The sequence below is a fragment of the Pseudoliparis swirei genome, chromosome 14 (genome assembly GCF_029220125.1).
Source record: "Pseudoliparis swirei isolate HS2019 ecotype Mariana Trench chromosome 14, NWPU_hadal_v1, whole genome shotgun sequence".
NCBI classification, from domain to species: Eukaryota; Metazoa; Chordata; class Actinopteri; order Perciformes; family Liparidae; genus Pseudoliparis; species Pseudoliparis swirei.
In genome coordinates this window covers 1360676-1388141 of record NC_079401.1, presented here as the reverse complement: position 1 = coordinate 1388141, position 27466 = coordinate 1360676, and the positions used below count along the sequence as shown (strand labels likewise).

The following is a 27466-nucleotide window of genomic DNA, read 5'->3' as shown; positions in this document are numbered from 1 at the left end:
TTTGTTTTTAACAAAAAAGACACGATCACAAAAGTGAAATAAATATCTTTTTATTGTTTTTCGTCGCCATAATTGTTGTAATTATGAACACAGCGCTGTCGCAATACTCCAGAATTTTGCCAGAAAACAGCAACCATTCAACGGCACCGCTGCGTCTCTCCAGACCCAACCATGCATAAAATCTCCCATTTAAAAAAAAAAGTAAAATAAAAAATATATATTAAAAAATTATGCGTACCACTGATATACAGATCTGATATAAACAGGCGTATTGGTCACAAACCAATTAGAATTATAAACATGGCTTCTTTAACAATACACAGAGACCAAACATGTGGGATATAAGTGGACTTTGCTTATTTAAAAAAGGGTACATTTTAGTTTTATACATTTGTACATTATTTCTTTTTTTTAAATTATCATTATTTGAATGTTCTCCCCTCCTACAGTCAGAATGCTCAAGGCATTTTGGGCGCAGTGTCCAAATAGCACAAATTGCAGTAAATGCACGTTTACTTATAGACACACACACTCTCTCACACACACCCACACACACACACACCCACACACCCACACAGGAGTGGCAGCAGTGGCTTTAGACACTAAAGAGAACTACAGGTGTTTCTTGGCACCGAGGAGTTAACCCTCAGTGGGGAACGAGGCCATCTGACGGTTAAAACTAAAAAAAGAGACATTACATTCTTGTATTGAGTTTCTCTCTCACTCACACACACACACACTCACAATAACACTTGTGTAAAAATAAAAAAAATAGTCTTTAAAATGTGCAAAGGAAAGGTCGCCGAGCGAGGACTCGTGAAAGCGCCAGTGAATCACAGATAGTGCATCCGTATCGGGGGCCAGTGCTGGCGGCTCGGCCCGGTGGCTGCAAGCCGCCGTGAACCCAATACGACCAGAACGCTCCCCGGCGAGCGGCGCCGCTGCTTTAAATGCATAAGTTGGGGTTTGTTGCGTGGAGCTGCGATGAAGCGTCACGAGCAACAGAATTCACGACAAATTTCCCCTTGGGGATTAATAAAGTATATATCTATCTATCTATCTATCTAACAGAAGAGGTGCAATCAGTACATGTCTGTACTGCCATCTAGTGGCCGCTGCCGGGAACTACAACAACAAACAGAATTCACTCATTAGGAAATTAACCCGAAATAGTTTCTTAATCACTTGAGAACGTTTCCTGGTAAAAAACAAAAAAAGTATTTTCTCGCAAGATTAGGTCAAAGTATTATTATTGGAGACTTTATTCTCCATATTGGTTGAATCTCCCCCTCAGCCGACGTCACTAAATGAAAGTTTTACACCAACGGAGAACTCGTCTTTTAAATCACGCCATACCAAAGAGTTCTTTCCAGGAAAGAATGACGGCGTCGCAACAACGAACCTCCAGGAAAGCTTTGCACCTTTAAACACTCGCAGGAATACGAATAAATACACGTGAAGTCATTTTAGCCTCAGTGAGGTTTTAGAGAACCAAGTGCATGCTGGGACGTCAGGGGGTCTGAGCGTTGGGAGATTTGTGACTGATTGCACCTTTAAGGTCAGATCTGAGCTTCAGAGCGTCGCTTTGAAACGGGGGGAAACGGAGCGTTTGTGGTTGGGCTAAAGTGACAAGTTCACATTTGATTTGGCAGAAACAACAACAACAACAAAGGAACGACGCTGCGAGATGCTGTAAACGTCTTCAAGTGTGGATCTGAGTTGTGACACTCACTGTAAATGTACCGACAGCGTCATGCAGCCAGACCTCCGGCCAATCAGCTGAGAGCGTGTTGCCACGCCCCTTTCCTGCTTCAGTCATCTAGCAGAACAACAGAGTCTGAAAACCTTCTTTTCTCTTCTGATGAGAAACTTCCTGAAATCAATTAGTTCTTATTTCACGGCTGCAACTTTTCATTAATATCACAAGTATTTTAAGTGTTTTTCTGGGTTGTTCAGCTAAAGATATTAAATCTACCTTCATAGATGAAAGGAACTGAACAGTTTCACATTTGAAATGATGGAACTTGATGTTTTTGTCTTTTTAAATATCCGACTGGTGAATTGATCGATACTCGTTTGTCGAATATCTTGAGCTGCGTTTGATTTGGTGCTGAATTTAATTTAAATTCTGTTCCCGCTTTTATATTTTTTACAGAATTCCTTCTCTACATTAACGTGTTTTAACAGTCCGGTCATGAGTTTTCACCCAGACGGTAAACTTCCACGCGGCCAATCCGCCCGACAACAGCTCCACCAATCCGATCAGTGAGTAGGGAGCAGAGGAGCGAAGGGCCCCGCCTCTAAAGACCAACCAGCCAATCCCTGTCGAGTACCAGTCAGTTGGTACACGGCAGCCACACAACAGGCCAGAGCCAACGGGGGACCAGGTGGGACCAGGTGGGACCAGGTGGGACCAGGTGGGACCAGGTGAGACCATGTGGGACCATGTGGGACCAGGTGAGACCATGTGGGACCATGTGGGACCATGTGGGACCATGTGGGACCATGTGGGACCATGTGGGACCATGTGAGACCAGGTGGGACCATGTGGGACCATGTGGGACCATGTGGGACCAGGTGAGACCATGTGGGACCAGGTGAGACCAGGTGAGACCAGGTGGGACCATGTGGGACCATGTGAGACCAGGTGGGACCAGGTGGGACCAGGTGGGACCAGGTGGGACCAGCATGGCGCCTGCTCAGGTGTCTCAAGCGGACGTTAACGGCTGAACTGAGATGCGGAGGCAGTTTACCCGGAAGGCAAAACAACACGGAGAAGAACTGGAGACTCGTGCGCTGCATTAAACAGAAAAGGCACACGGCGAAGAACAAAGATGGAGGAGACAGTGAAGAGGAGGCGGGGCGAGGGCAGGTGAGTGGAAACGGTTTTGGGGGCGTGTCCTCTGCATCGGGGTTTAGATGTGGATAGCAGCGGGCCCGGGGCGTCGCCACCCCTCTGGGTTTGGCAGGAGACTACATTCTGGGGTCGGGTCAGCGAGGTGGGGGTCCAGGGCCTCGTGAGAGTCGGGCATCGCCTCCTGTAGGTCCACGGCACCGACGCTCGGAGAGAGGAACCGTACAAACGTTTACAAATAAAGAGGAGGAGACGTTTTCAAAGAGTCGCTTTTCATCCCTTCAGGAGGAAGAGCTCCGCCCCTCGTTTGAGAAATTAAGGTGCAACTAGCGGAGAGAAATAAAAAAGACGGGAGGAGCCCCCCCCCCCACACCGGTCGGCACGCCCCACCTTCTCCCAGCCAGCTCCTGGAGGGGGCGGAGTCAGAGGCAGGCCGGCCCCCTCGGGTAAGGCCGTATCTGGCGGGGGGGTGAAGGGTTCAGGGGTTAATGTACGAAGATGTGCCTCAGCAGCTCATCTGCAGACGGCCGCTGCTTAGTCTCTACAAAGATGCGCTTGACGAAGTCTCGGCAGTGGTCCGACACGTGGGCGGGCAGCACGGGGTTGGTGGGCTGGGTGGCGATCTTAAAGATGGCCGCCATGGCCTCAAACTCCGCCCACGGGGGTCTCTGCGTCAGCATCTCCACGACGGTGCAGCCGACGCTCCTAGAGGGCGAAACAACACACGCTGACTCCAGAACCGGAACCGGCTGGGACCTCCAGCCCTCCAGAGAGTCCGGGATGTCTCACCAGATGTCCGCCTTCCGGCCGTAGCCCTCGCCGCTGATCACTTCCGGACTCATCCAGTAGGGGGTGCCGGTCACCGACATGATGCCCGTTCCCGACAGGCAGATGGTCTGCAGCCGCCGACTGGCCCCGAAGTCGCCCAGCTTCACGTTGCCCACCGAGTCCCGCAGGATGTTGGCCCCTGAACAGAGAGAGAGGCTCCCAGCTGCTTCTTCCTGTTCATGCTCTACAAAATAAAGCGCCCCCCCCTCCTCACCTTTCACGTCTCTGTGGACGATCATGTTGCTGTGCAGGTAGGAGACTCCCTCCAGGATCTGCCGGGTGTAGCGGCGCGTCACGTTTTCCGTCAGCGCCCCGTACGACTTCAGCTGGTCCTTGATGGAGCCCTTCAACCACAAAACCCCAGACAAGGTCACCCAGGGGTCAGGGGTCAGGGCGCATTGAAGCCACAGCGAAGGGAACTCACGCCCGGCATGTACTCCATGAAGATGGAGAGCGTCCGCTCCATGGTGTCTCGCAGGCAGCCGTAGTACTGGACGATCCGCTCGTGGCACAGGTTCTTCAGCAGCTGGATCTCACACTCCAGAGCGCCGACCTCCTGGAGGCCGGACACACGCATCGGTTCACTGTCGGCGCGACGCACACGCCCCCATCCCGCAATGAACACGCCTCCATCCCGCAATGAACACGCCTCCATCCCTCAATGAACACGCCCCCATCCCGTAATGAACACGCCCCCATCCCGTAATGAACACGCCCCTATACCGCAATGAACACGCCCCCATCCCGCAATGAACACGCCCCCATCCCGCAATGAACACGCCCCCATCCCGCAATGAACACGCCTCCATCCCGCAATGAACACGCCCCCATCCCGTAATGAACACGCCCCCATCCCGCAATGAACACGCCCCCATCCCGTAATGAACACGCCTCCATCCCGCAATGAACATGCCCCCATCCCATAATGAACACGCCCCCATCTCTCACCTTGCTGGTCTCCGGACTCTCCGGGTCAAACTGGACCTGCTTGACCGCCAGCTCCCGCCCGGTGTCGGCGTCGTAGCAGAGGAACACGCGGCCGAAGGCGCCCTGACCCAGAAGCTTCCCCAGCCGCCAGTTGGTGGGCGCGCGCGGCGCTGAACACATCATGACATCATCATGACATCATCATGACATCATCATGACATCATCATCAACAGCTGACCCGCAGTCCGCTCCCGCCAACAGAATATCCACGTGCGACTCACAGCGGCTGGGCGGGCTGATGTCCATGACGGACAGGCCGGGGTCGATGTCGCTGCCCCTGCGCGGCCTCCTGCCGGGCCCCGGGGCCTCCTCCAGGTCGGGGGTGAAGACGCTGCTGCCGCTGCTGGTGCTGGGCGACTGCTCCGTGGGGCTGAAGCTGACCGGCGAGCGGAAGCCGTGGACCTGCGTTCGCCGGGCGCGAGGGAACGTCTTCCTCCCTGCGGCGCAGAGGAAGAGGAACGCCGGCGTCACGGATGTAGATTTATACATCTCACGTATTCATCGCGCAGGAACATGAACCCACCGTCACTGTAGTCCTGAAGACCGAAGGGAATGCCGTATCGCCGAGGGTACGTCCCACCTTTCCCCGACTTCTCAAACACTGGGATGTCATACTCTAGAGAGGAGGAGGAGGAGGAGGAGGTGACTAATTAGATATTTATCATTCATATCTTATTTAAAGGTTTCCCAACATTTACCTGGAAAGTCCTGGTGGTTGTCTGGGTAGCTCTGAGCTCGCGGCATCCTGGACTTTGGGTAGTCGCTGCATGAAGATAATAATAACATATACAGGACTGTCTCAGAAAATTAGAATATTGTGATAAAGTTCTTTATTTTCTGTAATGCAATTAAAAAAACAAAAATGTCATGCATTCTGGATTCATTACAAATCAACTGAAATATTGCAAGCCTTTTATTTTTTTAAATATTGCTGATTATGGCTTACAGCTTAAGAAAACTCTAAAATCCTATCTCATAAAATTTTAATATTTCCTCAAACCAAGTAAAAAAAAAGATTTATAACAGCTGAGTGTTTGTCAAGGCTCAGGAAACCCTTGCAGGTGTTTCGAGTTAATTAGACAATTCAAGTGATTTGTTTAATACCCTACTAGTATACTTTTTCATGATATTCTAATATTTAGAGATAGGATATTTGAGTTTTCTTAAGCTGTAAGCCATAATCAGCAATAAATCAGAATAAAAGGCTTGCAATATTTCAGTTGATTTGTAATGAATCCAGAATGCATGACATTTTTGTTTTTTGAATTGCATTACAGAAAATAAAGAACTTCATCACAATATTCTAATTTTCTGAGACAGTCCTGTATATATATAAATATAATATATATATATCTCAACAATGTGAGCATGCGACCTGTTTGACTATTACAGGTCCCACCTGTCCAGCGGGCTGTCTAGAGAGGGACAACTCCCAGACGCAGAGTTCTCTGGACTGCTCATCGACAGCGGGTCCAGCATCTGAGGAACACAAAGAAACTCACGCTCTATAAATACATCAAATCAAACCGGTCTGTGGACCCGGACCAGTCCATCTTTGTAGGGCTAGCGGGGGTCCCACCTGGTCCATGCTCTCGGGGATGAACTCCCCCTCACTGTTGATGCTGGTGAAGGAGCCGTTCCTCGCCACCTGCTGCAGCGCGTCGGGAATGTAACCGGGAGGAGGGGAGCTGCGGTCCGTGGAATGGGAGCCTGAGGAACAGCGTTACTTACTAATATAGAATATAGAATATACACTTTTATTGATCCCCAAGGGGAAATTAGTTCTCTGCATTTAACCCATCCTTAGTTATTAAGGAGCAGTGGGCTGCGGTGAAGCGCCCGGGAAGCAACTGGGGGTTCAGTGCCTTGCTCAAGGACACTTCGACTTGCAACTAATGGGGAGAGCGGGGATCGAACCCACAACCCTGCGGTTGCAGGACGGCCCTCTTACCCCACTGAGCTAAAGCCGCCCCCAAATATGACGATGTAGTGGATGGTCTTGTGTGAAATAGTCAGGAGACATTCATCACCTATCAACGCCAGCATTGTCTTCTTGTCGGCGACCCTGAAGCCCGTGTTGTCCAGCTCCTCGTGCGACGACAGGAGGGCCATGTTGGAGGACGAGTTCTGCAGAAAGGGAGACTTCCTGTTTGTGGTCGCTCACGTGTGAAAAACGAGGGGAACGCAGAAGTCAAGCCGACTGACCTGGGAGGAGATCTGCAGCACCAGGAGGATCTTCAGGCTCTTCATGTGAACGCTGCGGTCCAGCAGCTCCACGGCCTTGTCCAGGTCGTCCTGCGTGGTCAGAGGAATCACGAGCTGCAGGGACAGAAGACAGCGCCGGCGTCACGCAGACGTCCATCGGTAGAACGAGAGCCCGTCGAAAAGGCTTCCCACCTCGTTGTTGGTGTAGTGAAGGTCCATCGTCTGACCGAACGCCACTTTGGCTTTCGCCTTCAGGTCGTCCAGCTTGACGGGTCGAGGGAACTGTAAGATCCTGCGGAGCAGAGCAAAGGTCAGAGGTCGCGGCTGCAGGTCGGCATCGACTGCATTAAAGTGGAGACACTGTTCTCACCTCTTCTCCCCTTTGAACTCGAACTTCACTCTGACGTCGTTCTGCGGGGGAGACGTCATATGGATGAGAACACATGCTGTTGTTGTTGTTGACATACAATCCGGCACCTGTCGCCGTGGTTACCTGGTTCTTGGGCGAGGAGGCTTTGGGTTTGCCGAGGTCCGACAGGAACATGGCAGGACGGCTGGAGCGGTGCAGTTCGGCCAAGTCCTGCATGATCGAGTTCAGCGCCTCCTGCTCATCTGAGAGGACGGGAGGGAAGTTTAGTTTACGGATTACACTCTAGATTAATCTCACTGATCCAAACAAGAGGAGGGAAAAGAAAATGAGTGGAAACACTTTTCTGTGAATTAACAAAACATCATGAAAACACATAAATATATCAAACCTAAAGACTATTACAGTTTAGTTAACCGTAAATCATCGTTGCTTGATGCAAACTGTGATTTATGTTTCAAGACAGAAAACATATTTTCATTCCTCTTTTATTGTCTTTCAACACCAGCAGCAAGAACACGTTATGGCAAAGAAGTCAAAGACACATTGTTCAACACTATTCAGGGAGAACAAACATTCTTTAAGGTTGAATGTTTGACAAAAGACAGCTGACTGACAGGTAGTAAGACTATCTAAACACACACACACACACACTTACCCATCATCATGGTACGGCGGTTGACCCAGGAGGCCAGGAAAGAGGATTCTCCCATCAAAGGGATTCCTTTCTCCTGCAACAGCAAAAGACAACATGAATCCCACAAGCTGGAGCCTGAAGCCGCTGATCAGCTGATCCGTCCACAGCGGATCCCTCACAGCTGATATGTAAACACAGCATCACGGCGACTGTAAAACACAAACCCTTTAGATTCAAGTCGTTTGCATCATAGTGGGAACAGAAATTGGAACTGTTCATCCGGCCAGCCGAGTGTAAACATTTGACATAAAATCACATATCCTGTGATGAATATTATTTACACGCGTAATGGAAAGGTAGGTTTTTTTTAAATTACAATGTGAATGTTTTACTTTGATAGAAAAAGACAAAACAATTACCATACAACAGTTTCCCCAAAGTATGGCTCTATTACTATTATTATGACAGTAGTATGGCTGAATTATTATCATTATTAGTAGTAGTATGACAGTAGTATGGCTCTTTTATTATTATTTTGATGACAGTGTAACGCTCTATTATTATTATGACAGTATGATGGCAACATTATTATTATGGCTCTATTATTATGACAGTATCATCTCTCTATCATTGTTATTGTTATTATGACAGGGTTATGTCAGTATTAAGGCTGAAGTGTTATGACAGTATTGTTATGACAGCTCTATTATTATATGACAGCATTATAGCAGTATTATGGCTCCATCAGGCAGTATTGAGGCAGCTTTATGGCAGTGTTATGGCCTCCTATGGTGGATAATTAACGTTAGCTTTAAACTCGCTAGCGTCGCATGCTAAAAGCCCCTAACAACTGTTGCTAACGTAATGTGCCCCTCCGAGCCGTAAGACAACACGTCCCGACTGAAGGAGTCAGCGTGGTGCGATATAATCGATATATAATCGATAAACAGGAGGAAGCAGGTCCGGCGGGCGGAAGCAGCGATGAGCTTCTCGCTAGCAGAGATCAGGAAGTTGTCACGCTAAGCTAATGCCGTAAAAAAGCCAGAACACAAATCGACTTTTACGACACATCTGGAGCGGACGGCTCCGTCTTCGGCGCCTTACCTGGTGGCGGGTCACACCTGTCCACAGGGCCGGTGACAGGAGCCCCGGGCCCCGCGGAGAGGAAGCAGAAGTTTGGCACTCCGGTCCCAACTTTCACTCGAGTCCTGCGGGGCCACGACGACGAGGCCCGACGGGGTCAGCGGAGCCGCGGGGTCTTCCCGGGCCGAGAGACGACCAGATAAACGGTCCACCCGAAGGACGCGTCCCCGTGTCCCCGTGTGCGCGTGTGCGGGAACAAAAGAGCGAAAGTTAACAGACGGCGTCCATTTGTTTGCGCTTCACGAGCCTGGTTGACGGTAGCTCTGCGCGCTGTTGTCTCCCTGGTCGCGTCAAGCTAACGTGCGTTAAACAGTGTGATACCGGAAGTGGACATATTTTGCTGACAAAATAAAACAACTGATGTCTCACGTATGTCTCACCCATATTTCCTATTTTAAGATATAATATGATAAGATAAGATAATCATTTATCAGTCTCGCTGTGGGAAATTTAAAGGATTTACAGCAGTTTATGAATCAGTCGTATTGTGCAAATAATAGACATAGTGAAAAGAAACAAATTCAAAACAGGTATTATAAATAAGCCAATAAGCAATAAAAAACAGTAATAGAAAACAGTAAATAATCCACAAAAGTTGACATATTTAAATATACAGACTAAATAACTATTAGAACTAATGTTATGTTGACAACATTTACCCGGAAATGTGTTTAAATGTCAGTGTACTTTAACCCCCGACACCTCGTTGTAAAAAGCCATCGTGGAACACGATTGGAACCTGTGAAATTAATACATTTAAATAGGTGTTATGGTATAAGTCATACTTATGAGACAGTATCTTATTCCCACAGTGGCGGAAATGGGCTTTTCATAATTTTTTTAAATATTAATTCAAGTTGTTGTACAAAATATACTTCCTTGTCTTATTTTGAAGGAAACTATTCCCTTCGTCACTTCCAGCGGAAGTTGAGAATTCTCACAACATCGAGCTAGAGTTGCAACCGAAAGCTATCCCCATCTATTGTCAATCACTTTAACGGCAGAAACGGAGGAGAAAATGTCAGATACGGTGAGAAAAGAACCCCGGAGAGTCGTTAATGTCCTCGGGCTGCACACGAGTGAGAGATTTACAGATGAGTGTCTTTTGGCTGTTTCTTCGTATCCGGTTCAACATGCTAACGGTTAGCTCGTGTGGCTCCAGGCCCAGGGAGCTCTGCTTAAAGACATGTTCAGCTCTGCGGCTCATTTTCAAAGTTCAGCTATTAAACTGTAATCGATACCGGAACTTCGTATCGATACAAAACGTTCCCACGTGTGAACAGCGGTGTGTGTGTGTGTGTGTGTGTGTGTGTGTGTGTGTGTGTGTGTGTGTGTGTGTGTGTGTGTGTGTGTGTGTGTGTGTGTGTGTGTGTGTGTGTGGAGTTTACATGTGTTTATTGGTTGTTGTTGTTTTTTAGGAGACAAAACCATCCAGCCAAGATGGGGGGGATAAGAAGGACGGAGAGTACATCAAGTTAAAAGTGATTGGTCAGGTATGAATGAACTCATAACGTATAACTATGTAACTATGAAGAGGACTTGAGCTGCAGACTGTTTGCACACAAAAAGGTCACTTTCACAAATATAAATATATATATGTGCAATTAACAGATAGTTATGTCTCCAGAGGAGGGAAGCGAATGTATATGTATGCTGTATTGTTTTTATGTGTATATCCTTCATTAAGAAGCTGTTTGAATTGAGCAGAGATGAACGGTGAGGTCAGTGACCTGTCCAGAGTCTTCTCTCTGTGTCAGGAGAGCTGGACACAAGTCCCCTCAGAGCCTAAACTACAGGATTTAAACTGTATCATGGATTTGCTCGTGTGTTGTCTGCTTCTCATCGTCACTTTCTCTCTCTCCGCCCGCAGGACAGCAGCGAAATCCACTTTAAGGTTAAAATGACGACACATCTGAAGAAGCTGAAGGAGTCCTACAGCCAGAGACAGGTCTTTGCTCTTTTCACATTACCTGTACCTGGATTTTGAGTCTGTGTTTTACAGCTCCAACAGCACGAGAGGCCATGATTTCAGCTTGTTGTTGTTGTTTTGTGTCTTAAAGGGTGTTCCAGCAAGCACGCTACGGTTTCTGTTTGAAGGACAGAGAATCGCAGACAACCAAACTCCGAAAGAGGTAAAGCGTCTTGACTCCAGCGTCCCGTCGGCCCTTTGCCGATGCAGATGTTCCCGTGTGTGTTTAACGACACGCATGTTGGTTATTTAGACATTTAGAATGTCTGAACCATTCTACGGTTTCTAAAAGCTGCCAACACGTCTCTCTTGGATTACTCTATATTATTACTTGGCTTGCGGAGTACTTCTCTCACAAAGTTCACCACATGCTTTGCATTTAAAATAATAAAAATAGTCCTTAAATTCGGCGACACACACGCAGCTGCTTCCCTTGAACGTTGGCGGCTGATTAATCACAGATTAAAGTTGTTGTTGTTTTCCCCAAAGCTGTGAAATATAAAGAACCGTTGAAAAATGTTCCATTATTGATTGATTATTGATTGCAATTTGATATAAGTAATCCAAAAATTAAATACCAGGAAGGATTTTTCATACTTTAGTAATTTAATTTCGAAGAACACACTGACTTGACTGTCTCCCGCTGTGCTTGCAGCTGGGGATGGAGGACGAGGACGTCATCGAGGTCTATCAAGAACAGACTGGTGGACTTCGGCAGGATTAAAGCTCCCTTATTTCTTATTTTGTATTTTATTTTGTATGTACGTATTTCTGTTCAGTTTCAAACCATCTGGATCAAAGGCGACTCGTGTCGGGGCTTCCATGTGTGCGGTGTGCTCGTGTTGTCGAGCAGCAGCACCCGGCGCGTGTGATGCTCCACGTTTCTGTCTCCTTTCTTTTGGGGCACAGAAGCAAATAATGCAGCCGGGGAACCGTTCAGCCGAGCAGGAACACGTGGTCATCTCATTACACGTATGAGTTATTATCCACAGCGAAGAGATATACAACCAGAAAGGACCCATCCTCTTATAGTTTTCCTGTTCTGAAGCTAAACACGAGCATCAGGGGACCAATAAGTTTATTATTTTCTAATTTGTTTTCTCTAATTCAGCTTTTGCTCCGCGAGATGTTTTGGAAACTTTTGTAATAACCAGCCTGGTTTGAATAGTTAAATTCAGATTTTATGCAGATGTGTGGTCTGTGCTCTTGTGGTTTGGTGCATTTGGGGATTCTTTTGACTTCAGTGTGATTGGAAATGTTTTAGCTTTGAAACTTGTTGATCTAAGTTTGACGTTATTTGACCTTCTGGCCTCTGATGTTTGAGGCCCGCTGGATGCACTGTCCCTTTAAAATCTGAAACGCGGCGCCGCTTCCTGGTTCTCTCCTCCGGGGCGATGACGTCGTTCTACGTCTTCAGTTTCAGAGGAAACGACCCCCGTCATTAAATTGTAAGAAGAAGAAGAAAAAAATAATCATTGCCTGGATGAAGTGGAAATATAGGATTTAAAAGATAATTGTGCTTTACCTGTGTGTTGTATTCAGTATTAGTGTGGATGATATGCCATGTATCTACAGTGTCGTCTTTTATTCATATCGAGGGGTTGATTCTGTAATGATACATCTAAACATATATATATGTATATGTATATATGTTTTGCTCGCTGACTGTTCTAAACTCGTTAAAGGAAACTGGTTGTGAAGCAGCGACATGTTCTTCTGCTTTTCAGCTTTTCTTTGTGTTTTTGGAAAGAAGCTCTCACGCCGCTTATGAAGTTCCTCAAGCAGGTCGGACTGATGAGCACACACACACACACACACACGTTGGGTTCACGCTGCAGTGTGTGTGACATCGCAGGAAGCCACTTCTAAAGCAGTGGTCCTCTCTTGAAGACGCGTCGTCTTCTCTTGTCTCTAAGACGCCGTTCCTCTGGTGCGCTCCACACAGGAAGTGGTCTGACCCCGGAGGCGGAGGGACTGTTCGCCACCAGAGGAACGTCGATGCAGATGGTTTGAAACGCTGGAGATGAGCTTGTTACTTCTTTTTTTGGAATAAAATATTTAAGAAAATTCTGCAGTTTTCTATTTATTCTTATTCTAAAGTTCTCATGGTGACAGTTGAAGGAATGTAAACATGTACATGTACACAGCATGTGTACATGTATGTTCTATAGATCCACATCTTATCAAGACAACCAGCAGCGTGGTCTGAAGCGTGGACACGGCGTGAGGCGAGCCGCTAAACCATGAAATCACAAAGCAGGATCTCATTCAAACATCGTCTTCAGTTTAATCTCATTTGGCAAATGAAGCTTTTTTTAAAGTCCTCAGAGTTCATGAGTCGTGTGTATCGTCCAATCAGATCACAGGTGATCCTGAGACTCAAACGCCAGGTTGTCCTCCCCCCCGGCCCCCCCTGAGAGGGCAGAGTCCAGGTGCCGTGACCTCTTCGGTGACCTGTAGGTACAGAAAACGACCCCGGAGACGACCATGAGGACCGTCCCCACCAGCCCCACGAAGATGCCCCACCCCATGTGCTGAGAATCCGGAGCCGGGGGCATCTTGAACCGGGGGGGGAACTTGACGGTCTGATTGGTCGCCACCGAGCTCAGATTCCACAGGAGAGGCGCGAGCGACGCCGCGCCGGCCAGCAGACACAGAACGCCGGCGGCGACGAAGGCCGAGCGGATCGGGGAGCCCCTCCCCATCCCGAAGAACGCGTTCCTCAAGGCGTAGACGGCGGCGGCGTTCCCACCGATTCCCGCCAGCAGAGACACGAGCATGAGGACCTGCCCCGCCGCCACCTCCGGCGGCGTGAAGGCCTCCGTCAGGCCCATGGACTCACAGTGCATGACCAGGAGGCCGGGGGTCACGTGGGTGTGGCTGTAGAAGCAGGCCCGCCAGAGGCCCACCCACGCCACCCCCGAGCTGATGGCCTCCCTGTCGGACACCAGCCACACCCTCCACTGCACCAGCCCCAGAGCCACCGCCGTCAGCGCCCAGCCCACGCAGCCCAGCCACATGGCCCCGAGCTGGGCATGGACGGCGTGAGCCGGGGAGGGCATGGCGCGGCGTCAGGGGACCCCTCCCACACGGGGCCGCACCCAGAGACCTGCTGCAGGAGGGCTCACCTGGCGGTGGAGGCTTCAGGATCACACGTCATATCCAGCCAGAGGAGCCTGCCGCCTGTTACCGGGTAGAAGAGCACCTGCAGCTCCTCTGATGGGTGTCACCTGGTTGGTTTCCTGGTATCAGGAGAACATCAGAGCCTTAAAGGTGACTTCCATTACACGTGCACCTTGAACTATATCTCATTCTTCTGTTCTGTAAATCTTGACATCTTCATCTCCATCGTGTCCCCACGTACCTGAGCGCTGTTCGCTGAGCCTCCTCCAGCCAGCAGACTGCAGACAGACTGAACCCTCCGGAGCCTCTTCTTCCTCACTGTGGACCGATAACCGGACCGGCTTCCTGTCACATTGTGGAACGGTAAATGATTGACGGGACAGAGCTCTGATAGAGAAGCAGAATGTCACCGGTCACCTAGTTTTATATACTTCATCCATTTTTATGACCTCTTCAAAGTACCTGTCATGGATCCAGACGTGTTGGCTAACTCCAGACTGACCTCTCAACTTCCTCTCGAAGATCCTTGGGACAGGATCACTGATCTGTTGTGTAACTCTACATGTTTATTTATTTGAACATTTTCAATGTCCGTTTTATTCACCTTATGCTTCCTTTGGGAACAATTATCAGAAAACATTCCATAAACCTTAATTGTTATGCAGAAAATACTCAATTATATCTGTTAATATACCTATTATTGTATCTATTAATATAGCTATTATTATCTATTGTTATATATTTATTATTATATATATTAATTTATATATTATTATATATTTAGTATTATTGTTATATCTATTGATATATATTATTATGTCTGTTCTTATATCTATGAATATTTATACTGTTGTGCTCAGGGATCCAAAAGGAGATTGTAGTAATAATAAGATAATAATAATCTAGTAAAATGTTTAAAGGTGAACAAAGTAGTTGCTTTGTTTAATATATATTATATCTTACTACATTAATATTCAAGTTCAGGTTCTTAAAGTCATTATATTCATGTGGTCCTGGACCTGGAGGGGCTGGCGGGGCCTGGACCTGATCCTGGACCTGATCCTGATCCTGGACCTGATCCTGATCCTGATCCTGATCTTGACCCTGACCCAGCAGGTGCAGTAAAAGTGGGTTCACAGGTGGGGTTGTGACAGTGTGACAGGAGGTTGCGCAATAGGTTAACATATGTCATCGGTGGTCGTAAAGACGTCTTCTGTATCTGTATTTCACAGGATTAGGAATATTAATATTATATATATCTTTTCCCAGAAGGCCGTTCTGCTGCTCTGGGATCAGATCTGTGAATTATCTTCTGCCTCCACTCCAAAGCAAACAGGAACACCATAAACTCTGTTTAAAGGTTGCACCTGGGCCGTAAACGGAAGGCAACGCCCCCAAGAAGAAGAAGGCGAAGGTGATGATGATGATGAGTATGATGAGGGCGGAGCCTCCAGCAGAACAACAACAACAGCAATAACAAAGAAACGCCATTAAAATACAAACATCTTCTTCAAAGCTTCATCATTTTATTTCTCCGGAGGCGAAAAAGTGCACTGTATATATGTGGTGTGTGTGTGTGCGTGTGTGTGTGTGTGTGCGTGTGTGTGTGTGTGCGTGTGGGAGGCGGCAGCAGGCACGTCTTCATGGTCATTGGCTCTTATTCTAGCATAAATTAAATTGTCTGTTTACAAGTGATGGGAAGTTTGTACAATAACTGAACAGGAAGTTAAACTGTTCCTTAGAAACACGTCATCGGGGGAAATTAATTCCCCCTAAAAGTTTTCAAAAAGTCTGTCAATAAATAACTAAAGAATTTCAGTCAAGTTAAAACACACCTGGTGGTAATTCATTACAGCTCAATAATAAAAAGAGCAGAAACACTATAAGATAACGTCTGAGTTTACAATCAGAGGAGTAACATCTTATAAAATGTAATAAAACATCATGAGGACACTTATAGACCAAAAGATAAACATCTTCACTTCATGTTGAGATGAAGGTTAAACGTGTTTATCCTCCTCACTGAACACAAGACAGCTCTCAACCATCAATAGAGACGCAGAAGAAGAAGAAATGACATTGTGCCTCCAAGAAGCCGTCGTTCAGGTGAGACCTGGTTCAGGTCCCGAGGCTCTGAGGCCCCTGGGAAACGTAGTCCTCAAAGTGTTCCATCAGACCGCCGGCCTCAGACCTCCGGCCTAAGACCTCCGGCCTCTGACCGCCGTCCTCTGACCTCCGGCCTCAGACCGCCGGCCTCAGACCTCCGGCCTCAGACCTCCGGCCTCTGACCTCCGGCCTCAGACCGCCGGCCTCTGACCTCCGGCCTCAGACCGCCGGCCTCTGACCTCTGGCCTCAGACCGCCGGCCTCAGACCTCCGGCCTCAGACCGCCGGCCTCAGACCGCCGGCCTCAGACCTCTGACCTCCGGCCTCTGACCTCCGGCCTCAGACCGCCGGCCTCAGACCTCCGGCCTCAGACCTCCGGCCTCAGACCTCCGGCCTCAGACCTCCGGCCTCAGACCTCCGGCCTCAGACCTCCGCCTCTGACCTCCGGCCTCAGACCTCCGGCCTCTGACCTCCGGCCTCCGGCCTCAGGCTGTCCGTCAGACACTTGAGCTGCTCCTCGCCCAGCTTCACTTTGTCCTCCAGCTTGCGCTGCTCGATGATGAGCGCCGCCTTCATCTTCACGAAGTGCCGGTAGTCGTCCAGGCCGCCCGGGTCCAGGTGTGCCGCCATGACGCCGGAGACCAGGCGCTCCCGCCGGTCCAGGTTCTCCTTCAGCTCCTTGGCGTCCTCGTGCTGCAGCATCAGCAGCTTACGCTTCTCCGCCAGCGTCCGCTGAGGAGAGGGAGCGCCGTGAGCACCAGGACGTGACCAGAGCCGTGGCGGGACCACATGGCCAGATCCAAGCCCCACCCCCCGTACCTTCTCCTCGGGCGGGGCCTCCTCCTCCAGCCCGTCCAGGGCGTTCTCCACCCTCGCCAGGCGGCCCGCCAGCGACAGCAGGAGGCTCACCACTTTGTCCAGGTCGCCCACGAACATGCAGAACTTGTCCAGCTGGTTGGGCCGACAGAGGCGGCGCACGGCGGCCTCCACCTCGCGGCCCAGCGCCTCGTTGGCCTCCACGTCCTCCTGCAGGAGGCGCCGCGCCTCCCGCAGCACCTCCAGCTTCTGGGCCAGGCTGGAGATCAGCTCCTGCTGGAGGGCGGAGGAAACACACGGCCGGAGCATCAGAGGAAGGACGTGTGTTTACAGTGTGTTTACAGTCTGTTTACCTTCTTGCGGGCGAGGTCGACGTCCAGCTCCTCCTCGGAGTCCTGCTCCTCCAGCTGCTCCTGCATGTCCTTCATCTTCATGAGGAGCTCGGCTTTGGGAGCCGATGTGTTGTAGTAAGAGGAGCTGGGCACCAGGGCGGCCGGCTCCTCCTCCTCCCTCCTGACAAACAATCGTTTATAAGTGTATTTATTTTATTTTTCATGGTTTTATTGTTTATTTGCATTTTATGTTAAGAAAGGTTCTTATTATCAAATTAGCTAGCAAGAGAAATGGTGTTAATTATTCAGGGTAGTTAAAATCCATTGGCTGTAATTTAAAGAGGTCGTTTTGAAGCTGTAATGAGACATTTGTCCACCAGAGGGCAGCAGTCTATAACATTCATTTATTTGGGTATTTCCTTTTTTTTTTCATAATTGTCAGGCAGCAAACGTTTCTCTTTTTGTATCTACTGCAAAATTGCATTTCTTTCTTATAATTCTGATAAATAATTGATGAGGAGAAATGTTTTAACACTTAGTTTTTGACAAGCAGCTGCCGGTTAATAAATGATTTCAGAGCGTGTTAGATGTCCCACCTGTCCATGCTCCTGGGGGAAGAGGGGGGCAGCCTGGAGCCACAGGAGGCCCTCCTGCGCTGGTGGTTCCCCTCCAGGACCTGCTCCTCCGTGGGGAAGAGTCCCTCCATCAGGTCCATGGTGGTCACCCTGCCACTCTGGTCCAAGATGTCCACCAGGGACTTGTCTCTGCCCATGATGTCCCTGGCCAGCTCCTCCCTCTTGGCGTCCTCCTCTGAGCGCCGAGCCCCCGCCGGACTCGTCTCCTGCGCCGGCCCTGAGGCCGGAGCCGGGTCCTGGCGGGTGTAGGCGGTGAACAGGGACGGGGCCGGGCGCTCCGCGGGGCTCAGGGGGGGCGCGTGGCCCGGGGGCTCCGAGGCGCCGCGGGCCTCGCCGCTCTGAGGCAGGTAGGCCCGGCCCTCTCGGCGCGAGCTGCACTCGGTGTGGACGATCCTCACGGGGACCTTCCTCAGCGGGCGGCTCCCCTCCATCTCAGCCGGGACCCTCAGACCCCGCTCTGACCTGGACAGGAAACAATGGAGACCGTCTTATTCTAAATATGGAGATACATATTTGTTTCCTAAAGTATATTTAAACTAACATTTAAAAGCGTGTGTATTATCTTTATGTTATGATCTGGAGTGTTTCCTGTTGTATTTTGAAGTCCCCGTCTCGTTTCCTGTTTTATTTTGAAGTCCCTGTCTCACTTCCTGTTGTATTTTGAAGTCCCTGTCTCGTTTCCTGTTGTATTTTGAAGTCCCTGTCTCACTTCCTGTTGTATTTTGAAGTCCCTGTCTCGTTTCCTGTTGTATTTTGAAGTCCCTGTCTCGTTTCCTGTTTTATTTTGAAGTCCCTGTCTCGCTTCCTGTTTCCCTGCTCTTCCTTCCCCGTGATTGTCTGTTTCAGTCCTGATTGTTTCCACCTGTGTCTCCACCTGTCGTTCCCCAGTGTGAGGCGGTGTCTTCCTGCTTGTTCTGGTTCTGATCGTTTTGGTTCCTGTCCGGTTTTTGTTCCTCCGTTTTAAAAGAGGGCAGGAAGAGTTTCTCAAAAACAAGGTTTAACATGAACAAGAACCTGAGGTTCTGGTCCCTCACAGAACCTGGAGCCCTCCTGCTGAGTGGCTTACCTGAGAGGTGAGTCATCCCGAGCGGCCGGCGGTCTGTCGGTCAGCCTCGGCGGCGAGGGGGACGGCGCTCGCTCCGCCCGGGAGCTGAGCGGGGAGGACGAGCGAGGGGCCTCCCTCTCCGCCTCGGGGCCTCCGCCTCCTCGGCTCCGCTCGGCTCGGGGGCCGGCGGAGGAGGTCCGGGCGGCGCCGCGGTGCCGGCTGTCAGAGCTGCAGCCGGACACGGTCTGGTATGCCTGGGCGCCAGGGAGGAATGCCCGGGGGCCGGATGTGGCTTCTGGGCCTAAATGGGTTCTGGACGGAGGCGGGAGGCCCTCGGTCGGTGGAAGCTGGGATGCATACTGTGATCCGGGGCCGGGGTTGAGGCTGGGAGGGCCGGAGGAGTGTGTGGTGTGGGAGGGACTGGCAGCGTCTGCTCGGGGCCTATGGTCAGAGAGGCCTGGGGCCGGGCCCTCGTCTCTGGGGCCCGATGGGGCCGGCTGAGGGCTGTGGTCAGGGAGGCCTGGGGCCGGGCCCTCGTCTCTGGGGCCCGACGGGGCCGGCTGAGGGCTGTGGTCAGGGAGGCCTGGGGCCGGGCCCTCGTCTCTGGGGCCCGACGGGGCCGGCTGAGGGCTGTGGTCAGGGAGGCCTGGGGCCGGGCCCTCGTCTCTGGGTCGGGGCCGGCTGAGGGCTGTGGTCAGGGAGGCCTGGGGCCGGGCCCTCGTCTCTGGGGCCCGACGGGGCCGGCTGAGGGCTGTGGTCAGGGAGGCCTGGGGCCGGGCCCTCGTCTCTGGGGCCCGACGGGGCCGGCTGAGGGCTGTGGTCAGGGAGGCCTGGGGCCGGGCCCTCGTCTCTGGGGCCCGACGGGGCCGGCTGAGGGCTGTGGTCGCGATGGCCCTCTGCTTTCCCTCTAGAGGTCAAACTAAAGACAAACTGCATCAGTAACTGCGGTGAAAGTAGATTTTATTTTAGGTTACACCGACATCTTTATATACAGCTGCTCACACACAAATGTATTTGTTTGTTTCTGGTGGAAAAGTCAGAACGTTATCTTTATGAATAATGAATAATAGGCATTTATATTGAAGTGCATGAGTCATAATCTATGTATCATGCTGAACCCTGTAGTGAGTGAACATGTGTTGAGGGGTTCATGATGTTTATCAGTCAGACCGTGAAGCTTCATCTCACCTGAGAGGTTTTCTGCAGGGGGGAGGAAGGTTCTGCAAGAGAAACGGTGAAACACGAGATGAAAGACTTCCTCTGAATAACATCAAACGTCAACTTCCTCCTCCAGGTCCTTGAACGCCCCTCTGGGCTCACCTGAGTGTCGAGGTCTGCAGAGGGAGACGACCCGGCCTTCTCCTCTACGCAGGCCTCCAGGATGTTCTCTGCCGAGTGGCCCCTCCCCTGCTCCTCGGGGGACCTCTGCTGCCGGTTCCACGTCGCCTGGTACTCGGCGAAGGTCCCGAGCCTCAGCTGCTCCTCCGCCGATGGGAGGGCCTCCTCCTCTTTGGGGTTCACCTTCTCGCCAAGTTCCGCATGCGAGGTTCCAGGCGGACCGGACTTCAGCAGCGGCCTGGAGAACGCCGGTTTGGCCTCGAAGAACTTCCTCCGCTCCCCGAAGGCCCCCGCGTGGGGTTCTCCCTCCACCCCCACCGTGTTCATCTTGTCGGGCTCTGAGAAGGAGTGCGTCCTCTGGGCCGCCGGGAGGCGCTTACGTCCTCTCACGCGTCCACCGGAGGGTCTGACCGCCTCGGGGCCAAGGGGCTCCAGGTCCCGTCTCTGGAAAGAGGTGGCCTGGAGGACCCTGGCCTGCGCCTCCTTCAGGTGGTCCTTGTAGGTGTTGGAGAAGGAGGCACCGGAAGACACGGCCGTCCTCGTGGATCTCCACTCCTCCTCCTCCTCCGCGGCGTTGCAGGTGAGGGTTGCGGCGCTGCGGCTCTTTTGCAGCTGCGCTCTCTTCTCCCGGACCTCGCTGCGCAGGCCGGTGGCGTACCGGTCGCTGCGGCGATGAGACTTCCCGCCGGCGGCGTCCTGCGTTGCGCCCGCGGCCAGACTCCTCCTCTCCTGGGCGAGGGAGTGGAGGAGCGGGGTCCTCAGGGGGGAGATGCGGTGGTCCTCCTGCGGCACCCACGGGTCTTGGTGCCATGAAGGACCGACCGTGCGGTCGCTGCGTTGAAGTGTCGCGACGTGTCCGTCGGGCCTCTTGGCGGCGCCCCCCCGGACGGAGAGGTCGGAGGCTCGGTGGTCGTGATGAGGACCGGGACCCTGGCTGGACGGGCCGCCGTGAGGCAGCTGGGACGGAGGGAGACGGTCCTTTGTCCTCGAGGAGCTCGGGAAGCCCGCTTGAGGTTCCTCTGCTCTGCCGAGCCGAACCTGGAGCTCGGCGGTCCGAACTGAGCGCTCGCCCGCCGGGCCGTGGTACCCGCCGCGCCCCCCGTTCTCCTGCTTCGGGTTTGCAGAACCAGCCACGGACGCCGTGGAGGGCCGGGCGTGTCTCCGGCCGAAGATGTTGGTGCGCAGCTCCTGGAGGCTGCGGTAGTAGCTTCCCACACTCTGGATCTTGGCGGGAGGAGCCGACCCGGTGCAGGAGGGGCCGTCGTCACTGCGCTGCCTCTGGTGGGCCGGCGGCGGGGCGCGAGCCGACTGCCGGACGTCGTTGCTGGACAGCGAGATGAGTTTATTGGGGTGCAGCTGGGTGTGGTTGTGGTCAGCTGCCATGTTGGGAAGGAGGGGGGCGAAGCCACGCCGGGCCTCCTGCTGAGGTCGGAGGTGACTTCCTGTCGGTCGGGCCGGGCCGTGGGTCTGTGCCGGAGCGCCCGGCCCGTCAGAGTACGGGAAAACCTTTGCAAAACTGTCACTGCGCAGCGGAGGCGGTGGAGGAGGAGACTGGGACTTCTTCTTCTCCGGTACCTGCCACACGGGGCCGACGCCGGGCCTCCCCGCAGGCCGCTTCTCCCGGGTCCGCTCCGCCCGCCGAGGCCCTTTGCCGGGGAAGAACATGTTTTCAGTGCTGGCGCCCTTCCCATCAGATGCTCTGTGGTCGTGGACCGGAGGGCTGGAGGCGATGGAGAAGCAGCTGAACCCGGAGTCCCGTTTGCCTCCCGGTCCACGGAGATGAGAGGGACGCTGCGGCGTCTCCACGCTGCTCAACGGATGGAGCTCCCGGTCCCCTGGGTGGGGCGGCTCTTTGGGCCTGGTGCGTATCGGCAGAAACAAAATGAGGCAAATGAATAAAAACACGAACGGTTCTTCCCCGTTTCAGGCCGAGGAGCTGAAGGAGAACCGAGGTCTCACCTCGCTTCATGCTTCGGCTGCCAGATCGGGGCCGTGGCGGCGTCTCGTCTGGCAGGCTCCGCCTCCTCTTCCGTCAGCTTGGAGGAGTGCCAGGAATGGGGGCGTGAGTCTGGGTCATTCTTCCTGCAAAAAGGCCCAGAGGAAACCAAGCACTTGAAACGGGGAGTATTTGACCTTTCAGCTGCAGAGTTCAATGGTTGCATATTTCAAATCACAGTATTGATCCTGTTTTGTTTTCTTATCATCCGTAACATGGTAATAACAACCACTGAACATCCACACGTACTCTTTGAAGCGGCTTTTCCTGGAGAGCATGTTGGAAAGAGAAAAGATATTAAACCAGAGAATATGAAACGCGTCAACATCACGACATGGAAACACACCGAGAGCTACGAGGAGGCTGAATATCACCACACACACCTTTAGGAGCACAAATCACATCCACAAGAAGTAAGGAACTCAAGAGGAAGGAAAGGAAGGAAGGAAAGGAAGGAGCCCAGACTCCATCCTTCGGGTTCAAAGCTACCGGCTGGCTGACGGTACCTCATGGAGCTGCGTAAAATCTTGGTGAGGAAGCTCCTCGCCACGTGAACCTCGGTGTCTGATGGCATCGCGTGAGGAGAAACGACATCGACCATCTCAACCCTGATGGGCAGCGAGCGAGGGAAGGAGGAAGAGGAGAAGGAGGAAGAGGAGGAGGTAGGAGGTAAAGTCACCGTCAGAAGGCATGAAGAGACATAGAATAATATAATAGTTCTTCCTTCTAAAGCAGAAATAGGAAACCAGGGAGTCTGGAGGGTCAGATTAAAGTTAGATAGCTAACCCTGTTGGCCAATCAGAAGCCAGACCCCCCCCCCCCCCTCTTATGATCTCACTTCAGCTCCCTCAATAGGACAATCTGTGTTTTTTAAATGCAGACATGTCGCTGCATTTCAGACCCAAATCATGGAGGCGACTTTCTCACAGAACGCTGACTGAGCAGGCGGCACGCTCTTATTTTGAAGGGCTTCCACAACAGGAGAGGACAGATCTGTCAGCGGCAGATGGCCCGGACACAGATTAACTGCTTAGCTTGGACAACAAATGTGAGAGACGGGTCCACAACCACCATAACCTCCCAGATAAAGCTCTTAAAATGTTTCCCAAGGTCAAGGTTCACGCTGGACGTGAAATATCGCAAACATATGAGATTCCGTGGGCTTGAAGGTGGAAGGTGGAGCCGGCCACGGCGGAGACGCTGCATTCCTCCAGCTCAGGAATGCAGGAGGGATGCCGTCAAGAGGACATGGCCTCAGGGTCTCAGGGTCTGAGGGTCGGGGGGGGTAGAGGACGCACGGCGCCTTCTTCCTCTACAATACTTCTACTGTCTCGCGTCATCCCTCCAGAGATATTTGGTATTCATCAACTGAATAATTACAATAAACACAGAAAGTCAAACGACTAGGAGAGAGAAAACAATTAAAACACCACCAGGTGCAGAAAGAAGCCTTTCCTCTTAAAGGTTAAACTCTTATATATAAATAAATATATATATTTATATGTATATATATATCTGATGCTACATTACTGGCTCTGACCCTGTGAGCCTGGGTGAAGTCTCCTCCAGGTATCTTCTGTATTCAGACTTCTGTGGCAGCGTCCTTGTCAGGGAACATAGCAGACAGGAATGTTTGGCCGAGTCTGTTTGGAGAGATAGCAGCCACGCCAGGCTGAGGGGGAGGAAGAGGAGGAGGAGCGAGGAAGATACCGAGAGACGACTCCACCGTGAAGAAACTCCTGCACTTTAAGTCTAAAACACACCTCATGTGAGTTTGAAGGGAAGTTGCAGCTCTAATGAGGAATGCTGTGTGAAGAAAGTGTTGTGCTTTCATATTCATATTAAATGTTCTGTTATAAATCAATGCGCAGAGCGGATTTATAGCAATCTGGGATTTTAAAAGTGACTTGAGACTGTAAACTTCTTGTAATGTCTAGTGCAATGTGTTTCCTCCCATGATGCACTCTGGCAACATGGTTTATCTCGTCCCGGTGGCCGGCGAGGTATTCGACCCGCTGAGCTCCGACTCGGCCACAATAGAAAGTGCGAGCGTCATCGCGGCCGGGCTTATCGGTGTTCCACTGACACGAGGGGGAGGAGCGCGACCTTTGACCCACTGCAGACCTGAAGATGAGCAGCACCTGAACATCTGGCTCAGCTCTCACGACGTTAGATTCACAGAAAGACGATCGCACCGCCTGAAATCTATTTACACAGATTTGTACGGGTTGGTTTCTTGACAATATTCCTGAAGAGTAAAATATATGAAACGCAAATATTTATTTTCTTTTGCATTATGTGGGAGTGAAGGGTACGGAATAAATGTGGAGAATTTATGCTAAATATTAACTTTTAAAAGCTGATCTGATGAGTTTTTGTCAATAATGTGATCTCAGTGCAGATTCTTACATTTTAAATGGATTCTCTGCCTTGTGAGACGATAATAAAACAGATTATAGAATACATTAATCCAAAGACTCTGAACCCAGGACATTTATAATCATAATCTGCATGCTTTCTAGTCTGAATAACCCGACTGTGTGTGTGTGTGTGTGTGAGAGCATCTCTTCTGAAGCTCCAGAAGCGGCCGATGGACGAGAAGACGTATGAACGTCCGTTTACCTGCACTCAGGTGGTCCTTCCTCCTCTTCCTCCCCTCACACTCATCCTCCGCTCCTCAAAGTTTGTGTTTCTCTTCTTAAATTAACAGCTGATCCTTTTTGGGGGAAAGCCTCACTGTGCGTCCTGATGTAATCCCACGTGATGATTGAATCAGAGACCCAAAGAGAGGAAGTACGTGGGAGTGGACATCTTCTTATCTTCTACAAAACAAACATGTCCAGAGCAAAGAACCGCAGACAAGAGCGCTCACTCTGTGCTCTTTACGGTGGCCAGAGCCCCTGAAAACAATGGGCTCTGCTGATATGGCCTGTCCCACTAACTCACCTAGGCAACGTGGGCCGTACCACTCCTCCTGCAAAACAGGGGGAGCCTGCCTGGACTGAGTCTGCTCTCGGGGTGAGTCCACTGGGGCTGTCCACCCCCCCACCCCCCCCCCCCCCCCACTCCAGTGGACTCACCCCACCATGGTGGCTTTGCAACGAGTAATTGGATTCAGACCGTAAGACTCTTATAATTATGACAGGTAATTTATAAGAGGGGGAGGGCCAAAGTAAATTAAACAAAATAAAACAACAACAAATAAATAAACTAGATAACACTTGTTGGTTATTCGGTTCTTTAAGCTTTTATTCCCCCCCCCCCCTACATTTCCCTAAATTAGTTTGTCCCCGTTCATCTTCACTAAAATATACATTATTTAATATATAACAGCACTTTTTTAATAAATAATTTTATATATTTTAATATAACAGCAGACCTTTATTTAAATGAAATAATTTTATATATTTTAATATAACAGCAGACCTTTTTTTAAATAAAAGAATTTAATATATTTTAATAAATCAGCAGACCTGAGGTCACATGATACGTCAAATCTAAAATAATGCCTCGGTCCTGTGTATATACTATAGAATTAAAACATTTCAATGTGTATTCGTATATTAATATTCAAGATTTTTGAGGCATACCATAAATACTGAAATCGTCAGGAAGCAGAAGATAAATATTTCACACAATTATCTCGAGCTTCCACAAGGTGGCGCCAAACATTGAACCTCGTGGTCTGTTTATTCTGTAATGTTTATGTTTTGCCTCTTTTGATAAAGAAACAAACAACAGGGCATCACAGGTACCTCCGGACCACCAGGGTCAGGGTCCGGTGAGACCTCTTCACCAGGCAGACGGCCTCCAGGCGGGAGCCGCTGAGCGGGACCGCGTGCACGCTCGCCATCTCATCGCCGGCCTGGAGGCCGACTGCCGCCGCCACGCTGCCCTCCTCCACCTGAACACTCACACACACACACAGGGTTCAGTTTCATTCTCAGCAACCCGAGATCCGATTAAAAGTTAAAATGCCCCGTCAGTAACCCGAGGAGCAGGAGGGTGGTGCTCACTGCAGGTGGAGGAGGTTCATCGTAATCCTCCTATGATCCTCATGCAGGTTAAACTTTCATTTACGGTTTATTTCAACATGGATTTATTTATAATTTCAGTTTCAAGCTCAAACTTTTATTTTGAAAGGTAAAACCTCCCACGGTTTAAAATGAGGGGTGGCACAGGGTTGAATATTTCTTATTTTTCCAACACAAATGCCAAAAATATTCTCTGGTACCCGCTTCTATGATATTTGGGTTTGATGCCCGTCGTTGCCATGGCGATACTAAACAAACAGCTTTGGGTTTAGGGGCCGCAACATGAAGATATGAGTATGAACTGGTAGGTTTGACCTTTGTGATGACCAGAGTCTCTCGGTGCTCGCTGCCGCCCCTCAGGGTGAAGCCCCAGGGGGCTCTGCCCCGGAGCAGCACCTCCACCAGCTCTTCATCCTCCTCCTCCTCCTCTCGCCACATGTCCACCTCCCTCACTCCATCCTGCTCCCTCAGGTCTCTGCAGGATTCAGCTGTTGGCAAACATTCTTAATTATATGAGTTTATTTCAGAAGGACAGAACTACCTCATTTAATATGTGAACTTTTTCTATTTTCTCCCATTTCATAAACCAAATGTTAATGATGAATCATCAAGATCATGAGAGGATGAATTGATAGTTAAATGATGCACAGGGTTGACATTACGGCATTATGTTCAATACATAGAGACTTTATATTTTAATAAAAACACATTTTGACGATTATTTTGGCTTTTAAAGTCAAATGTTTGAAATCAGAAAACTAACTTGGTTGAATAATTATATATATTTATTTCTTCTTTAAAAAAAATAAAAGTCACGACCTAACGTCATATGACGATCAATATGTTTACAACAGAGGAAGATTATTATTAATTAACTCATTGTGTAATATCTGAGTTTTATTGATTTTTAACTCTTCTGGACAACAAACAACAAACAACAAACCTCCCGAACAGGAAGCTCCAACAGGTGGTGCGCGTGCTCGAGCCTCTCGTGCTCGAGCCTCTCCAGGAGCGCGTGGGCCTCTTCAGTCCTTCATAACTCCTTCATAACT

At 50.4% G+C, this 27466-nt stretch overlaps 4 protein-coding genes across 5 annotated transcripts; 1 reads left to right on the top strand and 3 right to left on the bottom strand.

Moving 5' to 3' along the window:
- Window positions 1–34: 34 nt before the first annotated feature.
- Window positions 35–9752, bottom strand: map3k2 (mitogen-activated protein kinase kinase kinase 2). 2 transcript variants are annotated; one of them, XM_056431136.1, is made up of 17 exons: window positions 8983–9752; window positions 7900–7972; window positions 7368–7486; window positions 7245–7285; window positions 7067–7166; window positions 6875–6988; window positions 6700–6796; window positions 6249–6379; window positions 6069–6148; window positions 5368–5432; window positions 5193–5285; window positions 4891–5106; window positions 4631–4779; window positions 4107–4238; window positions 3897–4026; window positions 3644–3821; window positions 35–3559 (listed from the first exon to the last, which is right to left on the bottom strand). In XM_056431136.1, exons 2-17 carry the CDS (start codon window positions 7952–7954, stop codon window positions 3340–3342), a joined length of 1920 nt encoding a protein of 639 aa, XP_056287111.1. In that variant the 5' UTR covers window positions 7955–7972; window positions 8983–9752; the 3' UTR covers window positions 35–3339. The 2 variants fall into 2 exon arrangements, with proteins under 2 accessions (XP_056287111.1, XP_056287110.1); XM_056431135.1 differs by having other exon boundaries at window positions 3644–4026.
- Window positions 9753–9956: 204 nt separating this feature from the next.
- sumo1 (small ubiquitin like modifier 1) lies at window positions 9957–13060 on the top strand. Its single transcript, XM_056431138.1, has 5 exons — window positions 9957–10051; window positions 10440–10514; window positions 10892–10969; window positions 11082–11153; window positions 11646–13060. Exons 1-5 carry the CDS (start codon window positions 10040–10042, stop codon window positions 11712–11714), a joined length of 306 nt encoding a protein of 101 aa, XP_056287113.1. The 5' UTR covers window positions 9957–10039; the 3' UTR covers window positions 11715–13060.
- Window positions 13061–13252: 192 nt separating this feature from the next.
- LOC130204413 (claudin-34-like) lies at window positions 13253–14745 on the bottom strand. Its single transcript, XM_056431137.1, has 2 exons — window positions 14355–14745; window positions 13253–14232 (listed from the first exon to the last, which is right to left on the bottom strand). The coding sequence occupies exon 2, from the start codon at window positions 14050–14052 to the stop codon at window positions 13351–13353; it is 702 nt and encodes a 233-aa protein (XP_056287112.1). The 5' UTR covers window positions 14053–14232; window positions 14355–14745; the 3' UTR covers window positions 13253–13350.
- Window positions 14746–15619: 874 nt separating this feature from the next.
- LOC130204328 (protein Shroom2-like) lies at window positions 15620–26941 on the bottom strand. Its single transcript, XM_056430966.1, has 9 exons — window positions 26730–26941; window positions 26136–26284; window positions 22344–22466; window positions 20367–22242; window positions 19068–19642; window positions 17963–18463; window positions 17388–17547; window positions 17038–17310; window positions 15620–16950 (listed from the first exon to the last, which is right to left on the bottom strand). The coding sequence occupies exons 1-9, from the start codon at window positions 26850–26852 to the stop codon at window positions 16669–16671; spliced, it is 4062 nt and encodes a 1353-aa protein (XP_056286941.1). The 5' UTR covers window positions 26853–26941; the 3' UTR covers window positions 15620–16668.
- Between the last annotated feature and the right edge of the window lie 525 nt (window positions 26942–27466).